This window comes from Theropithecus gelada, chromosome 19 (genome assembly GCF_003255815.1).
Source record: "Theropithecus gelada isolate Dixy chromosome 19, Tgel_1.0, whole genome shotgun sequence".
NCBI classification, from domain to species: Eukaryota; Metazoa; Chordata; class Mammalia; order Primates; family Cercopithecidae; genus Theropithecus; species Theropithecus gelada.
The window spans coordinates 35671311-35697419 of NC_037687.1; the positions used below are offsets into that span (position 1 = coordinate 35671311).

The 26109-nt window shown below is 40.8% G+C and overlaps 1 protein-coding gene across 7 annotated transcripts; it reads right to left on the minus strand.

Moving 5' to 3' along the window:
- Positions 1-2938: 2938 nt before the first annotated feature.
- ZNF227 (zinc finger protein 227) lies at positions 2939-22041 on the minus strand. 7 transcript variants are annotated; one of them, XM_025366476.1, is made up of 6 exons: positions 21984-22041; positions 21339-21493; positions 16449-16510; positions 12511-12596; positions 11237-11320; positions 2939-5501 (listed from the first exon to the last, which is right to left on the minus strand). In XM_025366476.1, exons 4-6 carry the CDS (start codon positions 12542-12544, stop codon positions 3382-3384), a joined length of 2238 nt encoding a protein of 745 aa, XP_025222261.1. In that variant the 5' UTR covers positions 12545-12596; positions 16449-16510; positions 21339-21493; positions 21984-22041; the 3' UTR covers positions 2939-3381. The 7 variants fall into 7 exon arrangements, with proteins under 7 accessions (XP_025222261.1, XP_025222258.1, XP_025222260.1 ...); XM_025366473.1 differs by having other exon boundaries at positions 12511-12637; positions 21984-22035; XM_025366475.1 differs by lacking the exon at positions 16449-16510 and having other exon boundaries at positions 12511-12637.
- Positions 22042-26109: the final 4068 nt, after the last annotated feature.

Sequence of the window (26109 nt, forward strand, 5' to 3'; positions counted from 1 at the left end):
CCGTCACCCAGGCTGGAATGCAGTAGTGCAATCACAGCTCACTGCAGCTTCAAACTCCTGGGCTCAAGTGATCCTCCCGCCTCAGCCTCTTGAGTAGTTGAGACTATAGGTGTGAACCACTGTGCCTGGCTGAGAGTCTGCTATTATGGTATACTACTTTGTTACCAATCTTCTGACTTGGTCTCTTTAACACTAGTTTCTCCTAAAATGCCTTGGTCCTCTCAAGAAGCAGTAGAGGGATGCGGTTTGAGACTTTGTCAAACTACCTCTGAGAAGGTTAAGAAGAGAATGAGAGGTAAATAAAGCAATATTCATCAGTGGCATCAGTGACACTCACAGGCTAGGAGAGCTCCACAACAGTTCACAAGAAACCATTCCTTAACATTAACTGTGCTAGTACCTGCAAGGAAACATTGACTGGAAGGCTCTCATCTGAATATATCTATCTTTGGATATTTCTATCAGATACTTTTCTTCATGATCCTACGGGAACATTTGATTTGGTTTAAAGGGTCAATACCCTGAGAATGCGAAAAATTGTAATGTTTGGGAGACTATGCCATTCAAAAATCATCTCTGGCATCAGTCATCCAATACTCCCATTCTCTCCAAAAGACAGAACCCCCAAGTTCTAGTTGGATGCATGTCCACATTCCCCAGTAAATATATGAATGATACTGGGAGACAAATTTCTGATTCTTGAAGAATGAAGATGCAACACAGAATAGGGATAAGGCTAGAAAAAAAAAAAAATCACTAGGATATTAAGAACTGGAGATAAAAGCAGGAACTCATCATTAATTCTTTCTACCTTTCTACTTCTCTTCCTGTCTATATACCTCTTTCCCCTCCTTCATCCCCTAGTGGAAAAAAAAAGAAAAGGCACATCTATTACAGCTAATACCCAGATCTTGATGTTTAACTACCATCCCCCAATCAGAAGAATCTGAGTTCTCAAAGAAACAGCAAATTCCATGGATGGGGCAGGAAGAATACCAGATGAGCTTGGAACATTGTATTGTGTAGATGTGCTCAAATTTATTTGAAAATACATGACGGGCAAACAGGACAGAAGGGAAACTTCCTTAGAGTAGAACAACAGTCTAACAAGTGTTGGAGGAATGATGAAGGTTGAATATATCACCCTTTTACACCATCAGAGCAATTACTGATTTAGGCCAGACTTAGAGAATGCTTAAACTAGTGGAGGAAAATTTACGAAAAACAAGTTATTTATAGAGTCAGGAAGTGTCTCCCCACAAGTTGCCTTTGTAATTATTAATTACAAAGAAAAAAATAGTAATTTCGCAGTGGAAAAACCCAGCACGGCCCTCCCCAATCAAGTGTTCCAAGTTAACATCACCCATAAAGGTACAAACATACCGTGTTTCCTGATGTGCTGCACACCACTTAGAGTCCTCAGGGAAAAAAATGTAATTCAAATCCAATTGTAAGGAAACCTCAGGCAAATCCAAATTAAGAGATATTCTACAAAATAATCTCAAGAATATCAAGGTCATTAAAAACAATGAAAGAGGTAGCAATTCAGATTAAAGCAGTCTAAATGCAATGTGTAATCTTTGGACTCTAGAGCAGAAAACCAATAAATATATTATTGGGATAACTGTAAGATTTAAATAAGGTCTATATGTTACATAGTGTTATGTATCAATAATAAATTTTCTTTCTGGGTACAGTGGCTCATGCCCATAATCCTAGCATTTTGCAAGGCTGAGGTGGGAGGATCACTTAAGCCCAAGAATTCTACACCAGTTTAGACAACATAGCGAGAGCCCATCTCTACAAAAATCTTTAAAATTAGGTGGGCATGGTGGTCAATGCCTGCAGTCCCAGTTACTTGAAAGGCTGAGTGGAGTGGATCGCTTGACCCCAGGAGTTCAAGGCTGTGGTGAGCTATAATCACCCCCCTGCACTCAGCCTGGACAACAGAATGAGACCCTGTCTCTAAGTAAATAAATCACTGGAATGTTGTATTAAAGCTAAGTAGATATCCTTGTTCTTAGGAAAGCACACAAGTATTTAGTGTAGGGAGAAGGATATAGCATTCATATGGCAAAACTTTATGTATAAATGCATATAACATGTATAAGTATGGGTATAGATATGCTCATACTTATTGAGAGAATAATTCAAACATGTTAACAACTGGTGAATCTGGGTAAAGAGTATATGGGAGCTTTTATATAATTTCTATAATTTTTCTGAAAGTTTTAAATTATTTCAAAATAAGTTTAAAGAAATATAAAAATAAAGTAAAATCCCATTATTTAGAGAGAACTATAAGTAAATACTTATTCATCTATGCGTTTTTACAAAATAGGATCACATAAAAATCTCACTTTTTTTTTTCAAGTTAATATACTCTGAACATCTTCCAACATCCACAGCTAAAAATTTACCTTTTCCCATTTGATGTCTGCATAGCGTGCTGCTGGATTGGTAAAGCACAAAATACTTTGGCAATCCAACTATTTGTTTGCTATTAAAACAATGATGCACTGACTATCCTTCATTTATTTATTTGGGACACAGTCTCTGGAGTGCAATCGTGTGATCTCGGCCCACTGCAACCTCCACCTCCCGGGTTCAAGCGATTCTCCTGCCTCAGCCTCCCAAGTAGCTGGGACTACAGGCACGTGCCACCACGCCTGGCTAATTTTTTTGTATTAGTAGAGACGGGGTTTCACCATATTAGCCAGGATGGTCTTGATCTCCTGACCTCGTGATCCACCCGCCTTGGCCTCTCAAAGTGCTGTGATTACAGGCATGAGCCACCATGCCCGGCCATACTATCCTCTAATATACCTCTATGGCAGACATATATTTACTTCTGAAGATCAAAGATTCATCCCTGGGGATATATTCCTTAATTTTAAATCTATGTACCATATAAAATAATCATATTATGAGTCCTTAGTTACAGAAAATTTTTAGTCAGTAATTTTATTCATTATTCATAGCTTTACAGCTTTCATGAAAATAATGATCACTGTAGGTATAAAATGAAAATTAAAGAAAAGGAATAATAACTCAAAACTCTCCCTGGCCAAAAAACCAGTTAGCATATGGCAAATATCCTTCCACACATTATCTTCAGGCATATATTCACATTGAAAGGTGATCATTTATATTAACTAGATCTTACCAAGAGAGCCACAAGCCCCATTTTTCCCCTAAATATGAGTTCTATTCCTGTTCATGGTTCTATGTCATCATCTTGATGGATTTGTTAGAAAGATTCCGAACGTGAATAAACCTCCTTCCACTCTCAATACTTTTATAGGGTTTACCACCAGCATGCACTCTCCAAAAACTTGAAAAGGTGCATTCAGACAAAAGTTGGTAACACACTTCTCATTTCTAAAGCTTTTTGCCAGTATGGACTTTCTGATGATATGTAAGACGTGAACGGTGACGGAAGTCCTTATCACATATGTCACATTTGTATGGTTTTTCTCCAGTGTGGACTCTCTGATGGGCTTGAAGACGTGCACTCTGACTGAAGCCTTTACCACACTCTTCACATTTAAAGAGTTTTTCCCTGGTGTGAACACCCAAGTGGACTCGAAGATTTGAGGGGAGACTGAAGGCCTTACCACACTCCTCACATATGTGGGGTTTCTCTCCCGTGTGGACCCTCTGATGATGGCGAAGATTCAAGCTCCTACCAAAGCCTTTCCCACACTCTTCACATTTGTAAGGTTTTTCTCCAGTGTGGCCTCTCTGATGGTATATAAACTGCGAACTGTATCTAAAGCCCTTTCCACACACATCACATTTGTATGGCTTTTCCCCCGTGTGGACTCTCTGATGGGACTGAAGACCAGAGGACTGACTGAAGCCCTTACCACAGACACCACATTTGTATGGCTTCTCTCCAGTATGGACTCTCTGATGTACCCGGAAATCGATGGCCTGACTGAAGCTCTTATCACACTGCTCACATTTATAGGGTTTCTCTCCTGAGTGAACTCTTTGATGCGCATGAAGATTTGATCTCCAACTGAAGCCCTTCCCGCATTCCTCACATTTATATGGTTTTTCTCCGGTGTGAATTACTTGGTGTAGTTTAAGATTTGAACTATAACTGAAATCCTTACCACACACATCACATCTGTATGGTTTCTCTCCAGTGTGGACTCTCTGATGGGTTTGAAGCTTTGAGGACTGACTGAAGCCCTTCCCACACGTTTCACATTTGAATCGTTTCTCCCCAGTGTGGACATTTTGATGGACTTGAAGATTTGAAGCCTGACTGAAGCCCTTACCACACTCCTTACATTTATAGGGTTTCTCTCCCGTGTGAACTCTGAAATGAATATGCAGATCTGTATTACGGGTAAAGCCTTTCCCACACGCCTCACACTTATATGGTTTCTCTCCTGTGTGGACTCTCCGATGGCATATTAATGGTGAATTGTGGCTGAAGCCCTTACCACACACATCACATTTGTAGGGTTTCTCTCCAGTGTGCACTCTCTGATGGATGTGAAAATGTGCAGCCTGAGTGAAGCCCTTACCACACTCCTCACATTTATAGGGTTTCTCACCCCTGTGGACCCTCTGGTGAACACGGAGATTAACACTCCAACCGAAGCCCTTACCACACTCTTCGCATTTGTATGGTTTTTCTTCAGTGTGGACTCGCTGATGGCACTGAAAATTTGAACTTTGACTGAAGCATTTACCACATTCCTCGCATTTATAGGGTTTCTCTCCAGTATGAGTTCTGTAATGAATGATAAGACCCGTGCTGCTACTGAATCCTTTGCCGCAACTGTCGCATCTATAGGACTTTTCTCCTGTATGATTAGATTGGTAAGAATGAAAAGAGCTCTTATTGAAGCAATCACCAGATTCATGACATCTATTGAGTTTCTCTCCTGGGTGAATTCTCTGAAGAGTTTGCAGATGTGAGCTTTGACTGAGGCATTTTTCTCCTGTGTGAACATTCTGATGAAGGGGAAACCCTGGGCTATAACTGAAGCCTCTTCCACACTCACCACATGGATGGGGTTTCTCTCCTAAGGGTAATTTCTGATTGGTGCCATCACTAATGTTTTTGCCATATTCATTACCTTTGCAGGGTTTCGGTTCTGTGTCAGTTTTAATATGCTCATGAAATGGTGACTTTTTCATGAAGTCTTCATGTATATGCAGGTTATTTTTCACATTAATTTGCTTACCTCTACTCTGAATCTGTGACTCACTCAGATATATATTCCTGCAAGAATGCTGGGTTCTCCAAAATGAAAACTCTTGATTTTCAATATAAATCCCTTTAGGGTTCATTATATTGTTCTCATTTTCAGAAACCTGAATAGAGTCACCTTGTAGTAACTGGGAACTCTTCCCCTGAAGACACCTGGTTAATTCCCTTGCAACCTGTTTCCAGATTTGCCAGCAGGATAGCTCTTGATTTGAAAGGTATTTTAATGCAAATTTTTGGAGCGTCTCCACCTTATTTTGATGCTTGCTGCCTATAAAAAAAAAAAAAAAAAAAAAAAAAAAAGGCAATATTTAGAGATGAGAGCAGTAAATGCTTTCTTCAGAAATATCAGAATTTCACACTTAGGTCATGGGAGAAAGCCTTGATAAACCAGGGAAAAAGTGACCTTGTCCTTACAGCATCGTGTATTCTTTTGTCATGTTTTTCATACAGGTGTAAACAAAGAATGGGGTCCACAGGCTCCCATTCACTAAGTATAAACATGATCCATTTAGAACCGTTTAAGTCTAACAATTTAATATGAGAGCTAAAAGCTAAAATCAGGTAGCTGCAAGGCAACAAAAAGACAATCCACATTGCGACCTACAATAACATCAATTAATAGCCTACTCACCTCTTCCTCAATAGGCTTATGATAAGTGGGATTCTAATAACCAGTTAGGTTAGAAAAGTTCAGACTGTAGGCATAAAATAGTATTTTAGATCCTGTTAGAAACTATTATCCAACAGGAAATTTGGGAAAGCAGTTGGAATAAGATCATTGTTCTAAAATCTGGTAGAAATCCAGGTCTCTGGACAAGAAGTGGAAAAGGGAAAGTCAATCTTGTGTAACTAGGAGAGAACTTCGGAGAGGAAAGAAATAGAGCATAATGCAAACTCTCAAAGCCAACACAAAAGACGAAGAGAGGGAGAGGTATGTTCAGCTTGGAAACTTCCTCCCAGAAAGCAGGGAGCCTTGCTTGTTCTCTTGCTCCTGTCAGGTCTCTGCTCACATATTACATGTTACTCTATCCATGATGCCTTCCATAACACATGATCTAAAAATAAATCAACAGTACCACCATAAACCTTTTTTTTTTTTTTTTTTTTTTTTTAAACAGAGTCTTGCTCTGTCGCCCAGGCTGAAGTGCAGTGGCGCAATCTCAGCTCACTGCAACCTCCACCTCCCAGGTTCAAGAGATTCTCTTCCTCGGCCTCCCAGGTAGCAGGGATTACTGCCACATGTAGAGCATGCCACTACACTCAGTCAATTTTTGTATTTTTAGTAGAGATGGTGTTTTGCCATGCTGGCCAGGCTGGTCTCGAACTCCTGACCTCAAGTGATCTGCCCACCTCGGCCTCCCAAAGTGCTGGGATTACAGGCTGAGCCACCACACCTGGCCTGCCATACACCTTCAACTCTTCCCAGTTCGATTACCCTGCTTGACTTTTCCCCACAGTACTTATTATTTGATTTACTATATACTTTCTTTTTTTTTCCTTTGTCTCTTTAGACCCACTAGAATGTAATGGTCATGAAAAAAAACACGCATTTTGTTTTCTTCATTGCTTTATCCCCACTGTAACAAGGGTTTTCAAATTGCTGCAATGCATTAGTGCACCATGAAACCAAGTATATAACTTGTGACCAAAAAAAAAAGAAAAACCAGAATAAGAACATGCTTAGTGTATTAAAAGCAATAAAAGTAGTTTGTAAACATACACATAAATATAAACATATTTATGCTTAGTCAAGATGTAAAATTATACTTATGTTGAGGGTCATGGTTAGAAACATATGAAAGACTTTGGCTTAAAATGTTTAGGGGGTGGTTTACCAAGTCCTAATCAAGTAATTTGCCTAAATGAAATGTTACATTCTAATAATACAAACTGAAAAAAAGATATTGACAGGTATCTACACATTTCTGGATATGGCAGGCTGAGTAATGACACGCGACCCCCAAGAGATGTCCACATCCTGAACCCTCAAACTTGTGAATAGTTAATGTACATGGCAAAAAGGAATTTACAAGCCAGGTGGCTCACACCTGTAATCCCAGCACTTTGGGAGGCCGAGGCGGGTGGATCACTTGAGGTCAGGAGTTCGAGACCAGCCTGGACAACATGGTGAAACCCCGTCTCTGCTAAAAAAAAAAAAAATACAAAAACAATTAGCCTGGCGTGGTGGTGGGCACCTGTAAGCTACTAGGGAAGCTAAGACGTGAGAATCGCTTGATCCCAGGAGGTGGAGGTGGCAGTGAGCCAAGATTGCACCACTGCACTTCAGCCTGGACAGAGCAAGACTCTTTGTCTACAAAAATTTTCTTTAAAAAGCAATTTATAGATATGATTAAATGAAAGCTCTTAAGGAGATTATCCTAGAATATCCAATCAGCCCGAAGTAATCACAAGTCCTTACAAAAGGGAAGAGGGAACCCTCCCAGATTTCACCCTATACATCTCGCCCTTTTGCTGATTCCAATGTGTATCTTTTTTGCTATAATAAAACTGTAAGTCCAGGCTGGGTGCAGTGACTCACGCCTGTAATCCCAGCAATTTTGGGAGGCCGAGGCGGGCAGATCACAAGGTCAGGAGATTGACACCATCCTGGCTAACATGGTGAAACCCCGTCTCTACTAAAAAATACAAAAAATTAGCCAGGCGTGGTGGCGGGCACCTGTAGTCCCAGCTACCCGGTAGGCTGAGACAGGAGAATGGCGAGAACCTGGGAGGCGGAGCTGTAGTGAGCCAGGATCGTGCCACTGCACTCCAGCCTGGGTGACAGAGCGAGATTCCATCTCAAAAAAAAAAAAAAAAAAAAAAAAAAAAAAAAAACTGTAAGTCCAGCACCTTCCTGAATTCTGTTAGTCATTCTAACAAATTATCATGGAACTCTCAAATTTGTAGCTACTTGGTCAGAGGTGAGCAAAATTATCTGGGAATCCCTAAAGTTACAGCTGGTATAGAGAGCAGTCTTGTGGAAGACTATGCCCTTACTCTGGAAGTCCAGACTAACTTCAGGTGTTTGGTACCAGAAGTCACCACAACATGTAAAGTGCTTCTCACATTGCTTGTGGTGGAAGCTAAGATTAATACCTGTGGATGCAAATTACACAGGAAAACCAATTTAGAAATTCTGGAATTTTCTTTGCCTAATCAAGACTCACCTCAACTCCACAGGTATGTCAGTGCCTTTGGACTTCTGGAAATGTCCAATTCAAAACTGCTGAAGAACTACTGTATGTAAGTTATATAACTGTTTGGATATTAGAGGGAAGGGAAAATGGGAAAGTGGGAAGTCAGCTGTATGGATAAGGCAGTTTTCACCAATGAGTAAAGTCAACTTGATACTGATACAAGGAAACTGATGAACTGTAATACCTGCCATATTGCCATTGATAATTTTTGATAGTGTAGTTACACATTCCAACAGCTGTGAATAGCTTTTATCTTCTAAGGTTAGTAGGTTTGAATATTTATATATCCAAAAATGTCTTAGAAATTACGAGTTATGTTAGACATCCACTAGAAGACAGTGTTCCCAAATAATTAATCACACTGCCGTGCTCTCAATCTATGAGTTAACTCTCAGAGTAAAAGGGATGTGATATCTACTTGTCTCCATTCTCTTTAAGTTTTTTGTTAATAATTCTTATAAAAATAAACCCTTTGGCTGGGCATGGTGGTTCATGCCTGTAATCCCAGCACTTTGGGAGGCTGAGACAGGCAGATCACGAGGTCAGGAGTTCGAGATCAGCCTGGCCAACATGGTGAAACCCCATCTCTACTAAAAATACAAAAACAAGCCAGGCGTGGTGGCAAGTGCCTGTAATCCCAGCTACTCAGGAGGCTGAAGTAGGAGAACTGCTTGAACACAGGAGGCAAAGGTTGCAGTGAGCCAAGATCACACCACTGCACTCCAGCCTGGGTGACACAGCCAAACTACATCTCGGGGAGCGGGGGTAAGGAGGCAGGGGAAGCCCTTTAACATGTGTTCCTCTGACTTATGAAGAATGTTTCAGAATATTACTTGTACATGGAGCATGGTTGCAAAATCCTGAAACATGTTGAAGGTATCAAAGAAAAAACCTTTGAGATAAGGTGGCAGAAAATGCTACAAGATTTGTTAAAAGAAGGACTTCGTTTAAATTATGCAAAAATGAAAAGTAACAATACCTAGGATAATTCCTGAGGTTAAGTTTGCATATGAAAATGAGACCCAGTAAAGTGAAGCAAATATCTAACATTCCTAAACACATCAAACATGAAGCAGCATGTAGACCTAAAAAGGGAGATGAACCAAAGAGGATTAATTATATCCATCAACTACTCACAGAATTCAGAGCCTAGTCTATCATGTTAATAGATAAGCTTACTTGTTTTGTTTTTGGGGTGGGGAGAGCATATAAATTTACATCATCCGCGGTGTCTCACGCCAGTAATCCCAGCACTTTGGGAGGCCAAAGTGGGTAGATCAGATCAGACATTCGACACCAGCCTGGCCAACATGGTGAAACCCCATCTCTACTGAAAATACAAAAATTAGTTGGGCGTAGTGGTGGTCATCTGTAATCCCAGCAACTTGGGAGGCTGAGGCAGGAGAATCACTTGAACTCGGGAGGCGGAGGTTGCAGTGAGCCAAGATGGCGCCACTGCACTCTAGCCTGGGTGACAGAGCAAGACTCGGTCTCAAAAAAAATAAATAAATAAAATAAAATAAAAAAATTCACATCATCTAGCAATACCTGATTTTTATTTTTAATTTTGTGTGTGTGTGAGCCAAGGTCTCACTATGTTGTCCAGGTTGGTTTCAAATTCCTGGGCTCACTTGATCCTCTTGCCTCGGCCTCCTAAGTAGCTGGGACTACAGGTGTATGCTAACATGCCTGGCTAATTTTTTTTATTTTTTTGTAGAGATGGAGTCTCATTGTGTTGCCCAGGTTGGTCTGGAACTCTTCAGCTCAAGTGATCCTCCCACTTCAGCTTCCCATGTAGCCAGGATTACAGGTGTGCACCACCATACCCAGCTTACTTTTAATTTTTAAGTAAGTAGACCTGAGGAATATGCGAATTAAAGAGAAAGCAAAGAGGAGAGAAATGAAAGGTAAGGGGATAGAAAATGGAAAGAAGATGGTATTTTAAATTAAAATGGTAAATTTAAACATACAAGACCTCTCTAATGATACAACATTTGAGCAATGACTTGAGTGCAATAAGTAAGGTGCTGGGGAGACTCTCCACCAAGGCAACGAGGAGAGCTAGTTAGAAGCCATGGAAAAGAAGGGAACTTAGTAGGTTTAACAAATACTCCAAGGGTGGCCAGCATGGCTGAGATGATCTAAGCAAAGGGAAAGGAATGGGAGATCAAAGAGAAACTTGGTGAAATCTGACCAGGAAGGGTCTTGCAGTTCAGTACAAGGACTTTGAGTGAAATGGGAAGGTTGTGAAGGCTTCTGAGCAGAGGAATGACATAATCTAATGTGTTCTTTAAAGAACCATTCTGGGCCAGGTGTGGCAGCTCACATCTATAATCCCAGCAGTTTGGGAGGCTGAGGTGGGAAGAATGCTTGAGTCCAAGAGTTTGAGACCAGCCTGGGCAACACAGCAAGACCTCATCTCTACAAAAAATAAAAAATTAGCCAGGTGTCATGATATACACCTATAGTCCTAACTACTTAGGAGGCTGAGGCAGGAGAACCGCTTGAAATCAGGAGGTTGAGGCTGCAGTGAGCTACAGTCACACTGCTGCACTCCAGCTTGGGTGACAGGGTGAGACCCTGTCTCAAAAAATAAAGATATTTAAAAAAATAACCACTCTGGCTACCATTTAGAAAATAAACTGTAGGAGCACAAGGGAGGAGGTGGGGAGACCAGCATGGAAGCTGTTGTTATAATCCAGGTGAAAGATGACCACATTCGGACCAGGGAGGTAATGGACATGGTAAGATGCAGACTAACCAGTACCTGAAAGAACAGACACAGGGTTCTCACCAGAATACCTACTTCTTTGGGTTTCTGTTTCCATCATCCAAAGCTTTTCTTCTGCTTCCAATTGGGATACCATATCTGGTTGGAAGGGAAGATGCCCTATGAAAATGTAGATTTATATGTATTTAAGATGAACACACAACTAAAACACATTTTTGTCTGAACCGTATAAGCCTCACAACCTCTAGAGTGATATTTTATTACTTATTTTATTTATTTATTTTTTATTTTGAGACAGAGTCTCACTCCATCGCCCAAGCTAAAGTGCAGTGACACAATCTCGGCTCACGGCAACCTCTGCCTTCAGGGTTCAAGCAATTCTCCTGCCTCAACCTCCTGAGTAGTTGGGATTACAGGCACCTGCCACCATGCCCGGCCAATTTTAGCATTTTTAGTAGAGATAGGGTTTCACCATGTTAGCCAGGCTGGTCTCGAACTCCTGACCTCAAGTGCTCCACCCATCCTGGCCTCCCATATTGCTGCAATTAAAGGCATAAGCCACCATGCCCGACCTCTAGAGTGATTTATTTTAAGATGTTTTTAGATCATGAACTATAATAAGAAATTTAGGTTGTGGCCTAGTTCATATACATATATATGTGTGTGTGTGTGTATATATATATATCAAGTTATACTTAGCCAATGTCTGTTTTCATCACATTTGCAACACTATATCTCACACCATTCACTGAAAATTGTCACAGTTTTTGATGCAATGTGAGCAGTTCCTGATAAGGAACTCTGATATTTTCTATCCTTATCTGTTTTATTTCACTGAAAAAAAAAAGCCAATATAATGTACTAAGTTAATGTATTGATGGGTTTCATTTGAAAGACAAGGTGTTTGAAAGATAAAGCATAGAAGCTAAATTGTCCATTTACGGTTCATTTAAAACAGGGTTTTGCAACTGCGGCACTACTATTTTGGACTGGTCAATTCTCTCTTGGGAGCATTGTCCTGTGCACTGTAGGAGATTTAGCAGAATTCCTGGCTACTACCCACAAGATGCCAACAGCACCCCTCCATCAGTTGTAACAACCATTTCCAGACATTGCTAAATATCTTCTGGGGGCGAAATCACCTGTGGGTGAGAACCAGCAATTTAAAAGGACAGAATTTTGCCTGAACAGAAAGACCAGAAAAACCTATGCTGTTTTCCCAGAGATTAGAAAACCTTTCGTCTTCAAGAGCAAGGAACCGTTTTAAAAGGTTCAAAACCTTGAACACCTGAGAGCAAAGAGATTCTCAAGGGAGCTGAAATTCAGGGTCAGACAGTGCCTGTCCTCACCCACTGCAACCAGGTTCTTGAAGTTCTCCACCATGACATCTCGGTACAGCTTCCTCTGGGTAAGATCCAGCAGTCGCAGTTCCTCCCTGGAGAAGACTACAGCCACATCCTTGAATGTCACAGCCTCCTACAACATCAAACAGATGTAACCTCAATCTTACAACTAACCTCTACTGGAAGAAGGGTGGCATCAAGAAGGAAAAGAGCACCACAAAAAAATTGTTATAGATTCCAAGAGATCTGTCAATTTTCAGTTGTGACACTTTTCCCTCTCTCACTATCTCCTACGCCCGTCCCCACAAAGCCTGGACTTTATCAGTGTTTTGTGTTTTTTTTCTTTTTTGAGATGGAATCTCACTCTGTCACCAATGCTGGAGTGCAGTGGTGCGATCTCTGCTCACTGCAACCTCCGCCTCCTGGGTTCAAGAGATTCTCCTGCCTTAGCCTCCCAAGTAGCTGGGATTACAGGCGTCCACCACCATGCCCAGCTAATTTTTGTATTTCTTTAGTAGAGACGGGGTTTCACCATGTTGGCCAGGCTGGTTTCAAACTCCTGACCTCCAATGATCTGCCCGCCTCGGCCTCCCAAAGTGCTGTGATTACAGGTGTGAGCCACCCCACCTAGCCCTATCATTGTTTTTAAGGTTTGCAAAGCTCACAGGCCTTCAGCAACCCCCAGGATGGGTATATAGCTCTCTCGGCCTCCCAAAGTGCTGTGATTACAGGTGTGAGCCACCCCACCTATCCCTATCATTATTTTTAATGTTTGCAAAGCTCACAGGCCTTCAGCAACCCCCAGGACGGGTATATAGCTCTTCCTGTGCTTTCAAGGCACATGTCACATCCACCTACTACAGGATGCACAGCTGCTTAAAGCACTGGCTCTGGAGTCTGGCCAGGTTCAAATTTCAAGGTTTTGCCTTTTACTAGTTATAGGACCTTGGGCAAATTCCTTAATCTCTCACTAACTCAATTTCCTCTTCTTTATCATTGTATCTAAATTATAAGGTGTATGAGCCTGACACAGAAGGATCACTTCAGCCCAGGAGTTTCAGGCTGCAGTGAGCCATGATTGTGCCACTGCACTTCGGCCTGTCTCACTTGTTAAAAATAAATACATTTTCAGGCTAGGCGCAGTGGCTCACACCTGTAATGTCAGCACTTTGGGAGGCCGAGGCGGGCAAATCCCTTGAGGCCAGGAGTTTGAGACCAGCCGGGCCAAGATGCTGAAACCCCATCTCTACTAAAAATACAAAAACATTAGCCAGGCATGGTGATGTGCATCTGTAATCCCAGCTACTCAGGAGGCTGAGGCAGGAGAATCACTTGAACCTGGGAGGCGGGGGTTGCAGTGAGCCAAGATGGCGCCACCGCACTCCAGCATGGATGACAGGGGTGAGACAGTGTCTTAAAATAAATAAATGTTTAAAATTAAAATAAATAGATCATAAAGTGTTTGAAAGGATGAGATGAATGAATATATGTAAAGCACTTAGAAGTGCCTGGCACACCATACATGCTCAATAAATTCAAACAACGAATATCTTTATGATCTCTTTTGTCCCATTTTGTGACTACATACAATAGTATTCCTTGGAACTGATGATTTATCTTTAACCAATCCAAATAATGTACAATTAATTACAGATTTTTACTCTAACCAATACTGCAAAGATCCTTTTACAGAGATCATGGTCAAGAAGAAGGAACTGCAAAGTCACAGAATATTTACTTTAAAAATTTTAGAAGTGTAGGCCGGGCGCGGTGGCTCAAGCCTGTAATCCCAGCACTTTGGGAGGCCGAGGCGGGCGGATCACGAGGTCAGGAGATCGAGACCATCCTGGCTAACATGGTGAAACCCCGTCTCTACTAAAAATACAAAAAACTAGCCGGGCGTGGTGGCGGGCGCCTGTAGTCCCAGCTACTCGGAGGCTGAGGCAGGAGAATGGCCTGAACCTGGGAGGCGGAGCTTGCAGTGAGCCGAGATCGCGCCACTGCACTCCAGCCTGGGTGACACAGCGCGAGACTCCGTCTCAAAAAAAAAAAAAAAAAAAAAAAAAAAAAAAAAAAAAAAAAAAAATTTTAGAAGTGTAATGGAAGATTTTCCTCTCCAAAGGTTTTCCCAGTTCACTTTTCATGCAACAGTATAAGCATTCCTGAATCTTTAGACCCTGGCTAAATAGGACTCAGTTCCTTTTTCTAAAAAGGTCATTGACAATGTAAGTAAAACCAATATATAAATAGAAAGCTATTTTATTAACATTTTCACAGATTTATTACTGACCATCTTTTTTTTCATAAATTTGTTTCTTTTCTTTATGACACTCCTACTCATTTCTTTTGCTCATATTCCAGTTGGAATTTTCTCTATATTACTAATCTTAACAGGAATTTTAGCTATTAAACCTTTACCTAATGTTTACATATACGCCACTGGTTTGCTGCCTGATAGCTTTTGCTGTAGGGAAATTTAAAACACTTATATAAAAACTGTGCTTGAGTATCTACATTCATGGAATGACTAAGAGACAAAACTAGAGAAGAGATAGGCATTGAGATGGAAACTGGATGAGGGGCATTGCTGGGGTCTGTCCTCCAAAAGGTAACATCAGCGTCAGCTGCACTGGTTCACGCCTATAATCCCAGCACTTTGGGAGGCCGAAGTGGGTGGATCCCCTGAGGTCAGGAGTTCGAGACCAGCCTGGCCAACGTGGTGAAACCCCGTCTCTAATAAAAATACAAAATTAGCCAGGCATGGTGGTACATGTCTGTAAGCCCAGCTACTTGGGAGGCTGAGGCAGGAGAATCACTTGAACCTGGGAAACAGAGGTTGCAGTGAGCTGAGAACATGCCGTTGCTCTCCTGCCTGGGTAGCAAGAATGAAACTCTGTCTCAAAAGAATAAAAAGGTAACATCAGGTACTTCTATGATATGCGCTCATGTCTGTGAATGGAAAACTCTTTTGTTCTGTCTACCTTTATATGAAAATAGAATGCCAGATATTCCTAATAGTTGGAAGCTTCAGTGTCCAATGAGTCAGCTACCTGGGAAATTTGGGGCAGCCATAAAATGTTCCCATAACCTGTTTCTTCCTATTTAAACTGCAGATAAATCATCTCCATCCTTACATCTGAAAAATGCAATGACAGATAGAAAGGGCTGGCAAGACATCTAAGTACTACTAGACCCGAAACTTACGTACATGTACTTTGATTAAATAAATTCATACAAGAAATACATGAGTGATAAAAACATAAACAGGAAAAAACATATAGCTCTTCTCTGAAAGCATCTAATAAAATTACACCATGTCATTCTTTAGATGTTCTGTTTACAAAACACCTGAGGGAACCAACATGAAACTGAGACATGAACCTCTTCAATGCAGAGTTCCTAAAACTTTAAGGACAAATAATATTGAATTCCATCAGAATTTCTTTTGATGGAATTGTTTTTATGTGTAGGAAAAAAAAGTCACTGGATTTAAAGTAGTAAAATTCTTAAAATATCTGAAAGGCTAAATAAGGAATAGTTTTTTTTGTTGTTTTTTAAGGGCACTGCAATTCAATGGCATATGATGTAATCACATACAATGCAGGTGATGCAATTAAGTGGAAAATACACACTTGAAAATTTCATCTACCCAAGTATTGCAAAATGTTTATGAAAAAGGAACATGGGAAAATGAAAAAAGCTAGTTCATAAGCAGGATAGTACTGTAGATTATTTTTGATTAAAGCTTCTATTATTTTTTCAAACACTGTTTAGTAAATTAGTAAAGGTGATAAACTGAAACAAACAAAACACATACATGTTAGTATACAACATGCCCTGAAGATCTGTTTTCCACTAACCTTTCCAAGAAAGAGAAAAAATAAATCTCTAATCTTTGAGAAATAAATCACACCTTAAAAGACAGTAAGGAATCCTTTACTTACCTGAAACTTGGTCATTTTCTCCTGCTCCTTCTGGGGAAGGTCATAGTCCTGAGATGGCATAACTGGGGAAGACCAAAGACACCATGAGACACAAGCCTGCTGTTAGCCCAGGTGGACATATAAGGAAATTACAGAAATAGCCCTACTTCAGACAGGTATAGCCACATACAGCTTGGTAAGCAGAACATGGACTGTATTCCAGCTACAAAAAGGCATGATAGTTCAGGGCCATTGGGCAGTGAACAGTCTGCACAAACGCAGCATCCCTGCTACAAGGATATCTGATGGCAGAGACAGTAGGAAACAAGAGGCAGTGTAACAACATGAGGGCTCTCAAGTCAAGTATCTGGGTTTAATTCCTAGAAATGATACTTAAAAACCCTGGGGATATTAAAAACCCTCTCTGTGCCTCACTTCTGTTATGTATACAATGAGGACATGGTAAGAATCATACATCGTACCTCCCTCATAGGGTTTTTCCAAGGATTAAATAAGTAGATGGAGAGTTCCAAGAACCAGGAGTCCGTTTCTCTTATAGTTACAAAAAAGCAGATGAGGCCTGGCATGATGGCTCCTGCCTGTAATCCCAGCACTTGAGGAGGCCAAGGAGGGAGGATCACATGAAGTTAGAAGTTTGAGACTAGCCTGGCCAACATGGCAAAACCTCATCTCTACCAAAAATAAAAAATTAGCCAGGCGTGGTGGTGCACGTCTGTAATCCCAGCTACTTGGAAGGCTGAGGCACAAGAATTGCTAGAACCTGGGAGATGGAGGTTATAGTGAGCCAAGATGGCGCCAATGAACTCCAAACTGGACAACAGAGTGAGACTGTCTCAAAAAAAAAAAAAAAAAAAGCAGATGATACTTTGCATCATACACTTGGCTTGCAAATATTGCTCTCCTATGAAAGTCACCTTTAATTTCTGATAAGCCAAAATCTGACTTAAAATTTCTTTTTATTAATTTGTTGCCCAGCTAGTAATATTTTACTGACACTGATATCAGTTTTCTAAAATGTATCATTCTAGGTCAATTTACTTTATTAAGCCTGGAAACAATCATTGGTAAATCTCTTTTATGTGCACAGAGAAAAACACACAGCAAAGGGAAAGATAAAGATACAAATGAAAAATCAAGAAACATGAAAAATAAATTGAGAGGGTTCCATATTTGTCTAACAGGAATGGGAGAAGAGAATGCAGGATGGAGGGAATGACTGAGAGATCTTAATTTCAAGATACAATTGCTGAGAATTTCACACAATTGATAAAAGATACAAGTTCGCATACAGAAATTCCGAACAGTATAAATAAAAATAAACATACTCCTAAACAAATCACAGTAAAACTCAGGAATGCAAAAGACTAAACAAACATAAAGAACTGGAAACAACAATCACCTTAAAGCTCCTAGAAAGAAAATATAGTTGACCTAAAAGAAATAACAATTGGCTTGACAGAAATAGGGTAACAGAATGGAAATTTGAAACAAATGAATATTACCTCCAAAATAAAGAAATTGTCAACCTGAATTCTATGTTCAACTAAATAATTTACATGAGAAAGCAGCAATATTTTAGCTGAAAAAAAATGAAGAAAAATTTGTAACCATGTGAACCCTAAAAGATGGACTGTAAAAAGCAATGGTAAGAAAACATTTGTGACTATATTGGTAATATAATCTTTGTTTTAAAAAAGCCAAAGAACGGCCGGGCGCGGTGGCTCAAGCCTGTAATCCCAGCACTTTGGGAGGCCGAGACGGGCGGATCACGAGGTCAGGAGATCGAGACCATCCTGGCTAACACGGTGAAACCCCATCTCTACTAAAAATTACAAAAAACTAGCCGGGCGAGGTGGCGGGTGCCTGTAGTCCCAGCTACTCGGGAGGCTGAGGCAGGAGAATGGCATGCACCCGGGAGGCGGAGCTTGCAGTGAGCCGAGATCCGGCCACTGCACTCCAGCCTGGGTGACAGAGCAAGACTCCGTCTCAAAAAAAAAAAAAAAAAGCCAAAGAACTATAATGACAAATTTTGAGGGTGGTTATAATAAAAAGTAGACCTATAAAAACCTAGTCTTCTTAAAAAAAAAAAAAAAGGTACATCATCTTCTTTTTCTCTTTCTTTTTTTTGAGACGGAGTTTTGCTCTTGTCACCCAGGATGGAGTGCAATGGCGCGATCTCAGCTCACTGCAACCTCTGCCTCCCAGGTTCAAGCGATTCTCCCGCCTCAGCCTCCCGAGTAGCTGGGATTACAGGTACACGCCACCATGCCTGGCTAATTTTTGTGTTTTTAGTAGAGACGGGGTTTCACCACGCTGGCCAGGCTGGTCTCAAACTCCTGACTTCATGTGATCCACCTGCCTCAGCCTCCTGAAGTGCTGGGATTACAGGCATGAGCCACTGTGCCTGGCCCCATCTTCTTTTAGATTTTTTTTAGTCTCAATATTCTTCAGAATAAGAACACATGCTGATTAAATTTAGTATTTGCTAAGAGAATATTTTTAAAGTTAGAAGAATGACACAAAACCATATAAACCCCAGACCAGTTGAGCACAAATAAAAGGGATAAGTTGAACAAAAAAACACAAGAAAGGAAAACAAAATATACACAGAGATAGTAAAAGCAAATTATCCCAGACTGCACTAAAAAAAAAAAAATTATATAAATATATTCTAAAAGACACTACAAAAACATAATGACAAAAAGTTTGAAAGAAAAAGACCAAAAAAAGATATAATATACTGAGCAAATAGCAAAATAAAGCTTCAGTTTCAGAGGTCATGGTAAAATATGAAAAAAAAACTGACCCCAGCTACTCAGGAGGCTGAGGCAGAAGAATCGCTTGAACCCAGGAGGCGGAGGTTGCAGTGAACCAAGATGGGGCCACTGCACTCCAGCCTGGGCAACAGAGCGAGACTCCATTTAAAAAAAAAAAAAAAAAAACTGACCAGATGTCTGGTATATGCTTTAAGACAACCGTCTGCAGCCTTTTTGGCACCAGGGACCAGTTTCGTGGAAGACAATTTTTCCATGGATGGGGACAGGGGAGATGGTTTGGGGATGAAATGTTCCACCTCAAATCGTGAAGCATTAGTTACATTCTCATAAGGAGCGCACAACCTAGATCCCTTGCATATGCAGTCCCTCCTATGAGAATCTAATGCCCCTGCTAATCTGGCAGGAGGCAGATCTCAGGTGGTACCACTCCAATCACCTCCTTCTGTGCCATCAGGTTCCTAACAGGCCACAGGCTAGTACCAGGTCTGCTGCCCAGGGGTTGGGGACTCCTGCTTTAAGACAATCTAGTTTTTTTGTTTTTTTTTTTTAAAGGAGCGGGGGGGGCGGGGTGGAAGGAGGTGGAGATAGTCTGCAGCAAATGTTGTGTTGGTTACATGAGATTCACTGCACCACTCATTTGACAGTTGAATATGCTTGAAATTTTTCAGCTGGGCGCAGTGGCTCATGCCTATAATCCCAGCACTTTGGGAGGCCGAAGTGGACGGATCACCTGAGGTCAGGAGGTTGAGATTATCCTGAGTAACATGGTGAAACCCTGTCTCTACCAAAAATACAAGAATTAGTTGGGGGTGGTGGCACACACCTGTTATCCCTAAGTTACTCAAGAGGCTGATGCAGGATAATCACTTGAACCTGGGAGGTGGAGGTTGCAGTGAGTTGAGATTGTGCCATTGCACTCCAGCCTGGGCAACAAGAGTGAATCTCGATATCACAAAAAAACAAAAAGAAAGAAAGAAAGAAAGAAAAAAAGAAAATTTTCATAATATATTAAGAAAAAAACTACACAGAATACCAAACCTATTCTGAGAAACATCCATAGCAAATACTACAGAGAAACACTATAAAGTGTCAGCAGTTTTATTATAAGTAATTTTTTCTTTATTCTTATGTTTTCTGAATCACTGTCCAATAGAAATATACTGAGACACATACGTAATTTTAAATTTTCTAGCAGTGACATATAAAAAAGGCAAAACAAAAACAAAAATAGGCAAAGTTAATTTTAACAATATATTTTATTTAAGCCATTGAATCCAAAATATTACCATTTTGACAAATAATACAAAAAATTGTCAGTAAGGCATCTTACACTTTTTGTACAAAGTTTTTGAAATCCAGTGTGTATTTAACACTTATAGCACATCTCAATTTGAACTAGACACATTTCAAGTGCTCCTAAGGCACACATGGCTTACAGCTACTGGATTGGATAGTGCATCCTATAATGAGCATTCATTACTTCTATAACCAGAATATGACATATTTTGACATGGAATGAAATTAAGTTAAGTGAGATGTTGTAAGATTTTTCTAAACAATTCAAAATTCATCAGTGCAGTTTTTGAGGTCTTCCACAGTAAAATCTATACCTACATTCCCAAGGCTGATTTCCAACGACTCACCTGTAGCCATATGGATTACTATTTAAGATAATTGAAGATGACTATATCATTAAGATCACAGACACTGAAAAAGGAATAGAAAATAAACAACAAAAACCGAAGAAACAAAAACAAACAAAAAAGATCACACACTCTAAAAAGGAATGCTTGGGTTCAATCCCAAATCCACCTCTTACTATCAGTTGAATAACTTCGGGAAAGTATTTAATAACATAAGCTCTGCCTAATTTCCTCATAACATAATAACTAGACCTACTTCATCAATAGCTATGGTCCACAGACGAAAGGCTTAAAATCAAAGTGGTAAGATGTTATTGGTAATACTCATTTCCAAATAGCTTTCCTACCCACTCTCACATTTATTCAACAAATATTTCATCATTTTTCAGTAGTAACTTACCGAGTGAAGGAAACTTGACTAACTGAAAGGGCAGAAAACGGAGCAACAAAGTGCGTTCAAGAGCAGGTACCTGGGGCTATGCTGGGAGAAGCCAAGAAGTCCCTCCTTCCTCCTCTTTGCGAATTAGGAGCCGGTGAATAAAAGGACGCTGTCAGCACGATGGAGTCTCCATCCCGGATAAACGGCAGTAAATATCCCCACGCATTGGAGCCCGAGGACTCAATCCTTCCTTAAAAAAAAAAAAAAAATCAGTAAAAGTTCGGAAAGAGCTCGGTCTCCTGAAGGATACGTCAAGACATAAAGCCCGACCTTTCTTCTCTCTTCACTGGAGCTTCCAGTAAAAAGGGCGCTTGTGAGGTAATCACTGTATAACCAGCACAAGCCAACCCAGTATCTGGTGCCACCACTGTTCTAAGGTTTCACGCGTATTATCTTAATTCTAATTACAACCCTACCCAGTAACTACTATCTTTACTGCTATTTTAAAGATGAGGAAATAGGAGCGCGGATCATAGTTAACTCGCTGTTTATTATACCCACAGAAGTAGCGGCGCTGCTCGCCAAGTGCAGGAGAAGAGCAAACTTCCACCCTCGGCCTCTCGGCCTCCGCCGCGGCCGCGACCTCTCCATCCTAAGACTGATGGCTGGGGAGCGCCTATTCCCAAGCGGAGGCTGAAAAGGTTCAAGAGGGGTCGTGGGTGACGGGTTGACTCACCTCCCAGACCCAAAAGATGGTGGCGGCCTCGCTTTCTGGGGCGGAAGTGGCTCTCCCTGCCCAGAGCTCTTGAACTACCCTTCCCAGAAGGCCCGCGCCCCTGAGGCCCAATTGTTTCCGGACAGAGTTCTGCAATACGTTTCCCAGAATTCCCAGGAGCAAGAATCATCCAGCTGCCGCCCTCTTCGCGCTTAAAAAACAAACAAACAAACAAACAAACAAACAAAGGAAGAGAAAGAGCGAGTGAGAGAGGGTTACCGAGAGTGTGACAAAAGAACCTCCAAATTCTCGGAGCCCCCGGACTACAACATCCAGAATCCCCTTTATGGCTTCTTGCTGTTTAGCCAGGCCAAAGCAGTTCTCTGATTTCAGTGGAATTTAGGTTTTTCTTATTAACAAAAAGTAACAGCAAATGTGTGAAGAATTGGAGCCGTAAAATAAAAAAAAGATTATAGGCCGGGCGCGGTGGCTCACAACAGTAAGCCCAGCACTTTGGGAGGCTGGGGGGCTGGAGGGGGCGGATCACTTGGTCACGAGTTCGAGACCAGCCTGGCCAATATGATGAAACCCTGTCTTTACTAAAAATATAAAAATTAGCCGGGTGTGGTGGCGCGCGCCTGTAGTCCCAGCTACTTGAGAGGCTGAGGCCGAAGAAACACTTGAACCCGGGAGGTGGAGGTTGCAGTGAGCCAAGATCGTGCCACTGCACTCCAGCCTGGGTGACAGAGTGAGACTCTGTCTCAGAAAAACAAAAAATAAAACAAACGTTTATAAGAAACAGATCATGTGATCCTGTACTAATAGAATTATACCCACCACGTCCCCAAAAAAGGCAGGGGAAGCCCTTTTTCACATTTAACAGGATCAACTAATAGGAAAACTACTCTTCAGTTACAAAAAGAATGAAAGAACAACCAAAAAATGCAAGGAAGGCAGAATATATTGTGGATTTCCACTTTTGTTAATAGCACAGTCATATAATTCAGAATAGCTTGCTTGCTGAAGATAGCTAGACATAGAAAACACAAGCTTTGGCATATTGTATGATCAACTCCTCAAAGCAACTGAGGCCACTGTAATCATTCCTCAAGGAGTTTCTGACTCTGAAAGATGAACAAGTTTATTACTTCAGTGTTTAAACCATGATCTTTATTTGCTTATTAAATGTATGATGGAATTGATGTTTCCAAGAATTGAGGGTTGAAAGAAGAGAGCAATACCTAAAAATATCCACATATCCACTACAGTACATGTTTGCAGTTCTCATTTACTAAATATATATTCTTTATTCTGTTATATATAACTATCTCTTATAAAGAACCAAGTATGTGCCAGGAACTAGTCCAAACTATTCAGACTCTGGGACCCTCGCTATATTTTCACAACTTTTTTCTTTTTTCTTTTCTTTTTTCGTGTTGTTGTTGTTGTTAGATGGAGTTTCGCTCTTTTGCCCAGGCTGGAGTGAAGTGGCACAATCTCGGCTCACTGCAATCTCCGCCTCACTCAGGGTTCAAGCGATTCTTCTGCCTCAGCCTCACGAGTGGCTGGGGTTATAGGCACCCCCCAGCACCACCACCGCGCCCAGCTAATTTTTGTATTTTTAGTAGAGACGGGGTTTTGCCATCTTGGCCAGACTAGTCTCGAATTCCTGACCTCAGGTGATCCACCCACATCAGCCTACCAAAGTGCTAGGATTACAGGCATGAGCCACTGCACTTAGCCCATTTTCACAACTTTTTTAAGACAAATAATGTAATGTCCTCTAGTTTACTCTTTGGGGTCCAGAGGCAGAGAGAGGTTAAGTATATCTCCTAAAATGGAAATTTGATTATTTTCACCTGCATGTCTATCCAGTGCCCTTAAGAGAAGGTTCAAATGCGGGCCGGGCGCGGTGGCTCAAGCCTGTAATCCCAGCACTTTGGGAGGCCGAGACGGGTGGATCACGAGGTCAGGAGATCGAGACCATCCTGGCTAACACGGTGAAACCCCGTCTCTATTAAGAAATACAAAAAACTAGCCGGGCGAGGTGGCGGGCGCCTGTAGTCCCAGCTACTCGGGAGGCTGAGGCCGGAGAATGGCGTAAACCCGGGAGGCGGAGCTTGCAGTGAGCTGAGATCCGGCCACTGCACTCCAGCCTGGGTGACAGAGCGAGACTCCGTCTCAAAAAAAAAAAAAAAAAAAAAAAAAAAAGAGAAGGTTCAAATGCTTTAACAAGTCACACAAACAGGAATTTTCCAGATGCTGTTTCTCTCTTCAAATCCACTTTCCACTCTACATGTCCAGTCATAGTGGATTATTTGTACTCCTACAAAAAGCCTCAAATTCTTTGTATTTGCTGTCCCTTCTGTCATAATCTGCTACTCTTTTCCCTCCTGGGTGACAGTCTTCATCCATAGCTTAAATATTCCCTGCTCTAGGAAGACTTACTGTGGGTTCTTGCCTTGGAAACTAATAAAAGTAGTGTGTAGTCCAAGATTACAGACTTAGTATGAAGCTTCCTAGATTAAAATACTAGTGCTTCCATTTCTTCTGTCCCTTTTTTCTTCATTTGTAAAATGGAGACTATAATAGGGTTGATATCAGGTACAAATGAATAAATACACCTAAAACATTGGAAATTCTGCCTGATTCATGACTACCCTATAAAAAGTTAGCAAATGTTAACCTCAGGTGATAAACACAGGACACATAAATTATGGATGGAAGGTTTCTACAAAAATTTGCTTTGATCATTAAAATATTATCAATAACCACATATCAACTTTTGATTACTGTGAAAAAACTAGAAGAATATGCAAGTGCATCCCACCAAAAGTGAGATAAAGGGTCACTAATATTGACATTATTTCCTTTTATTTTTTCCTAAATCCATTTTGGGAATTCTAAATACAACCTAAATGATCTGCAGGTTTCTGTTTCAAGATACTGGGCGGCTCCACAAACCATAAACACTAAACTCCTCCTTGCCAGTCTTGTGCTGGGTGCTAAGCACATGGTAAAGAATGGGACATAGTCCCTGCAACAAAGTAACATGCAGCCTAAGGGAGAAACAGATCAGATCTAAAAGACCCTAAGTAAAACATTCCAAATAAGGAAGCCAAATTCATAACTATTCCTTTCCAAATCTCAATGTTTCCCTCTCCCTTAGGTTTTTCACATAACTACTTTCTTCCTAGTTTCCAGGAAAGAAAACTCTGAAGTTATTTGCTTCCTTTGCTCTTCATTCATAATTACTTTATGTTAGTTACTTTTATTTCTACTGACTAGGATTTGGTTTTGATTTTAAATAGTCAAATTCCTCCTCTACCCACCAAAAACATATGTGGGAGAAGAGTAATAGATGCAATAAGATAGGCAAAATGTTTACAAGAGTTAAAGACAAATGATGGCGGGGTTGGGGTCATTAACACTATTTTCTCTATGTGTATGTTTGGGAATTTCTATAAGAAAAATTACAGAAATACCATGTGGGTGGTATGGCACCAATGAATAAATGCATTTAAAATGTTAGCAGTGGTTATCTCTAAATCCTGAGATTATGGGTTAAAGGGATGGGGTCTCGCTGTCATCCAAGCTGGAGTGCAGTGCCGTGATAGTAGCTCACTGCAGCTTCAAACTCCTGAGCTCAAGCGATCCTCCCACCTCAGCATCCCAAGTAGCTGGGACTATAGGTAGGCGACACCACACCCAGCTAATTGTTTAAATATACAGCAGTGAATATGGGTAACTTTCATTTCCTTTTATACACTTCTGTATTTTCTAATCTCTCTATAATGGTCATGCATTATTTCTATATGGAGAACATAGACTCTAAAGCCCCAGATCCAAACCTGATAGAAAAAGACTTCCACAAACCATATACAAGATTATTTTGCATGGTTCTAAGAAAAATGTACAGCGTGGAGAATATGAACACAGACTTGAGGCTCCAAATTCTTGGGTTCATATGGACGTTCTGTCTCTTAGTAACTGAACGTTTTAGGGTTCGTCTTCCCTTTTCTTCTTAGAGCATTTCCATAAGAAACCTAGTGCTTCTGAATCCTTTCTCTAACCTTTTGATATGCATGTAAATTTCGTTAGAGGCTATGTGAGCCTCTAGCCAGGTGTACAACATAGAAGTATTTGT

Bases quoted from the DNA above. Each gene is read 5' to 3' on its own strand.
- ZNF227 (XM_025366473.1), bottom strand. From the start codon at position 16,508: ATGCCATCTCAGGACTATGACCTTCCCCAGAAGGAGCAGGAGAAAATG. The intron at 12,638-16,448 runs GTAAGTAAAGGA...TTGATGTTGTAG, and splicing joins AGAAAATGACCAAGTTTCAG to GAGGCTGTGACATTCAAGGA. The intron at 5,502-11,236 runs GTAGGTATTCTG...TTTTTTTTATAG, and splicing joins GGAAACAGAAACCCAAAGAA to GCAGCAAGCATCAAAATAAG.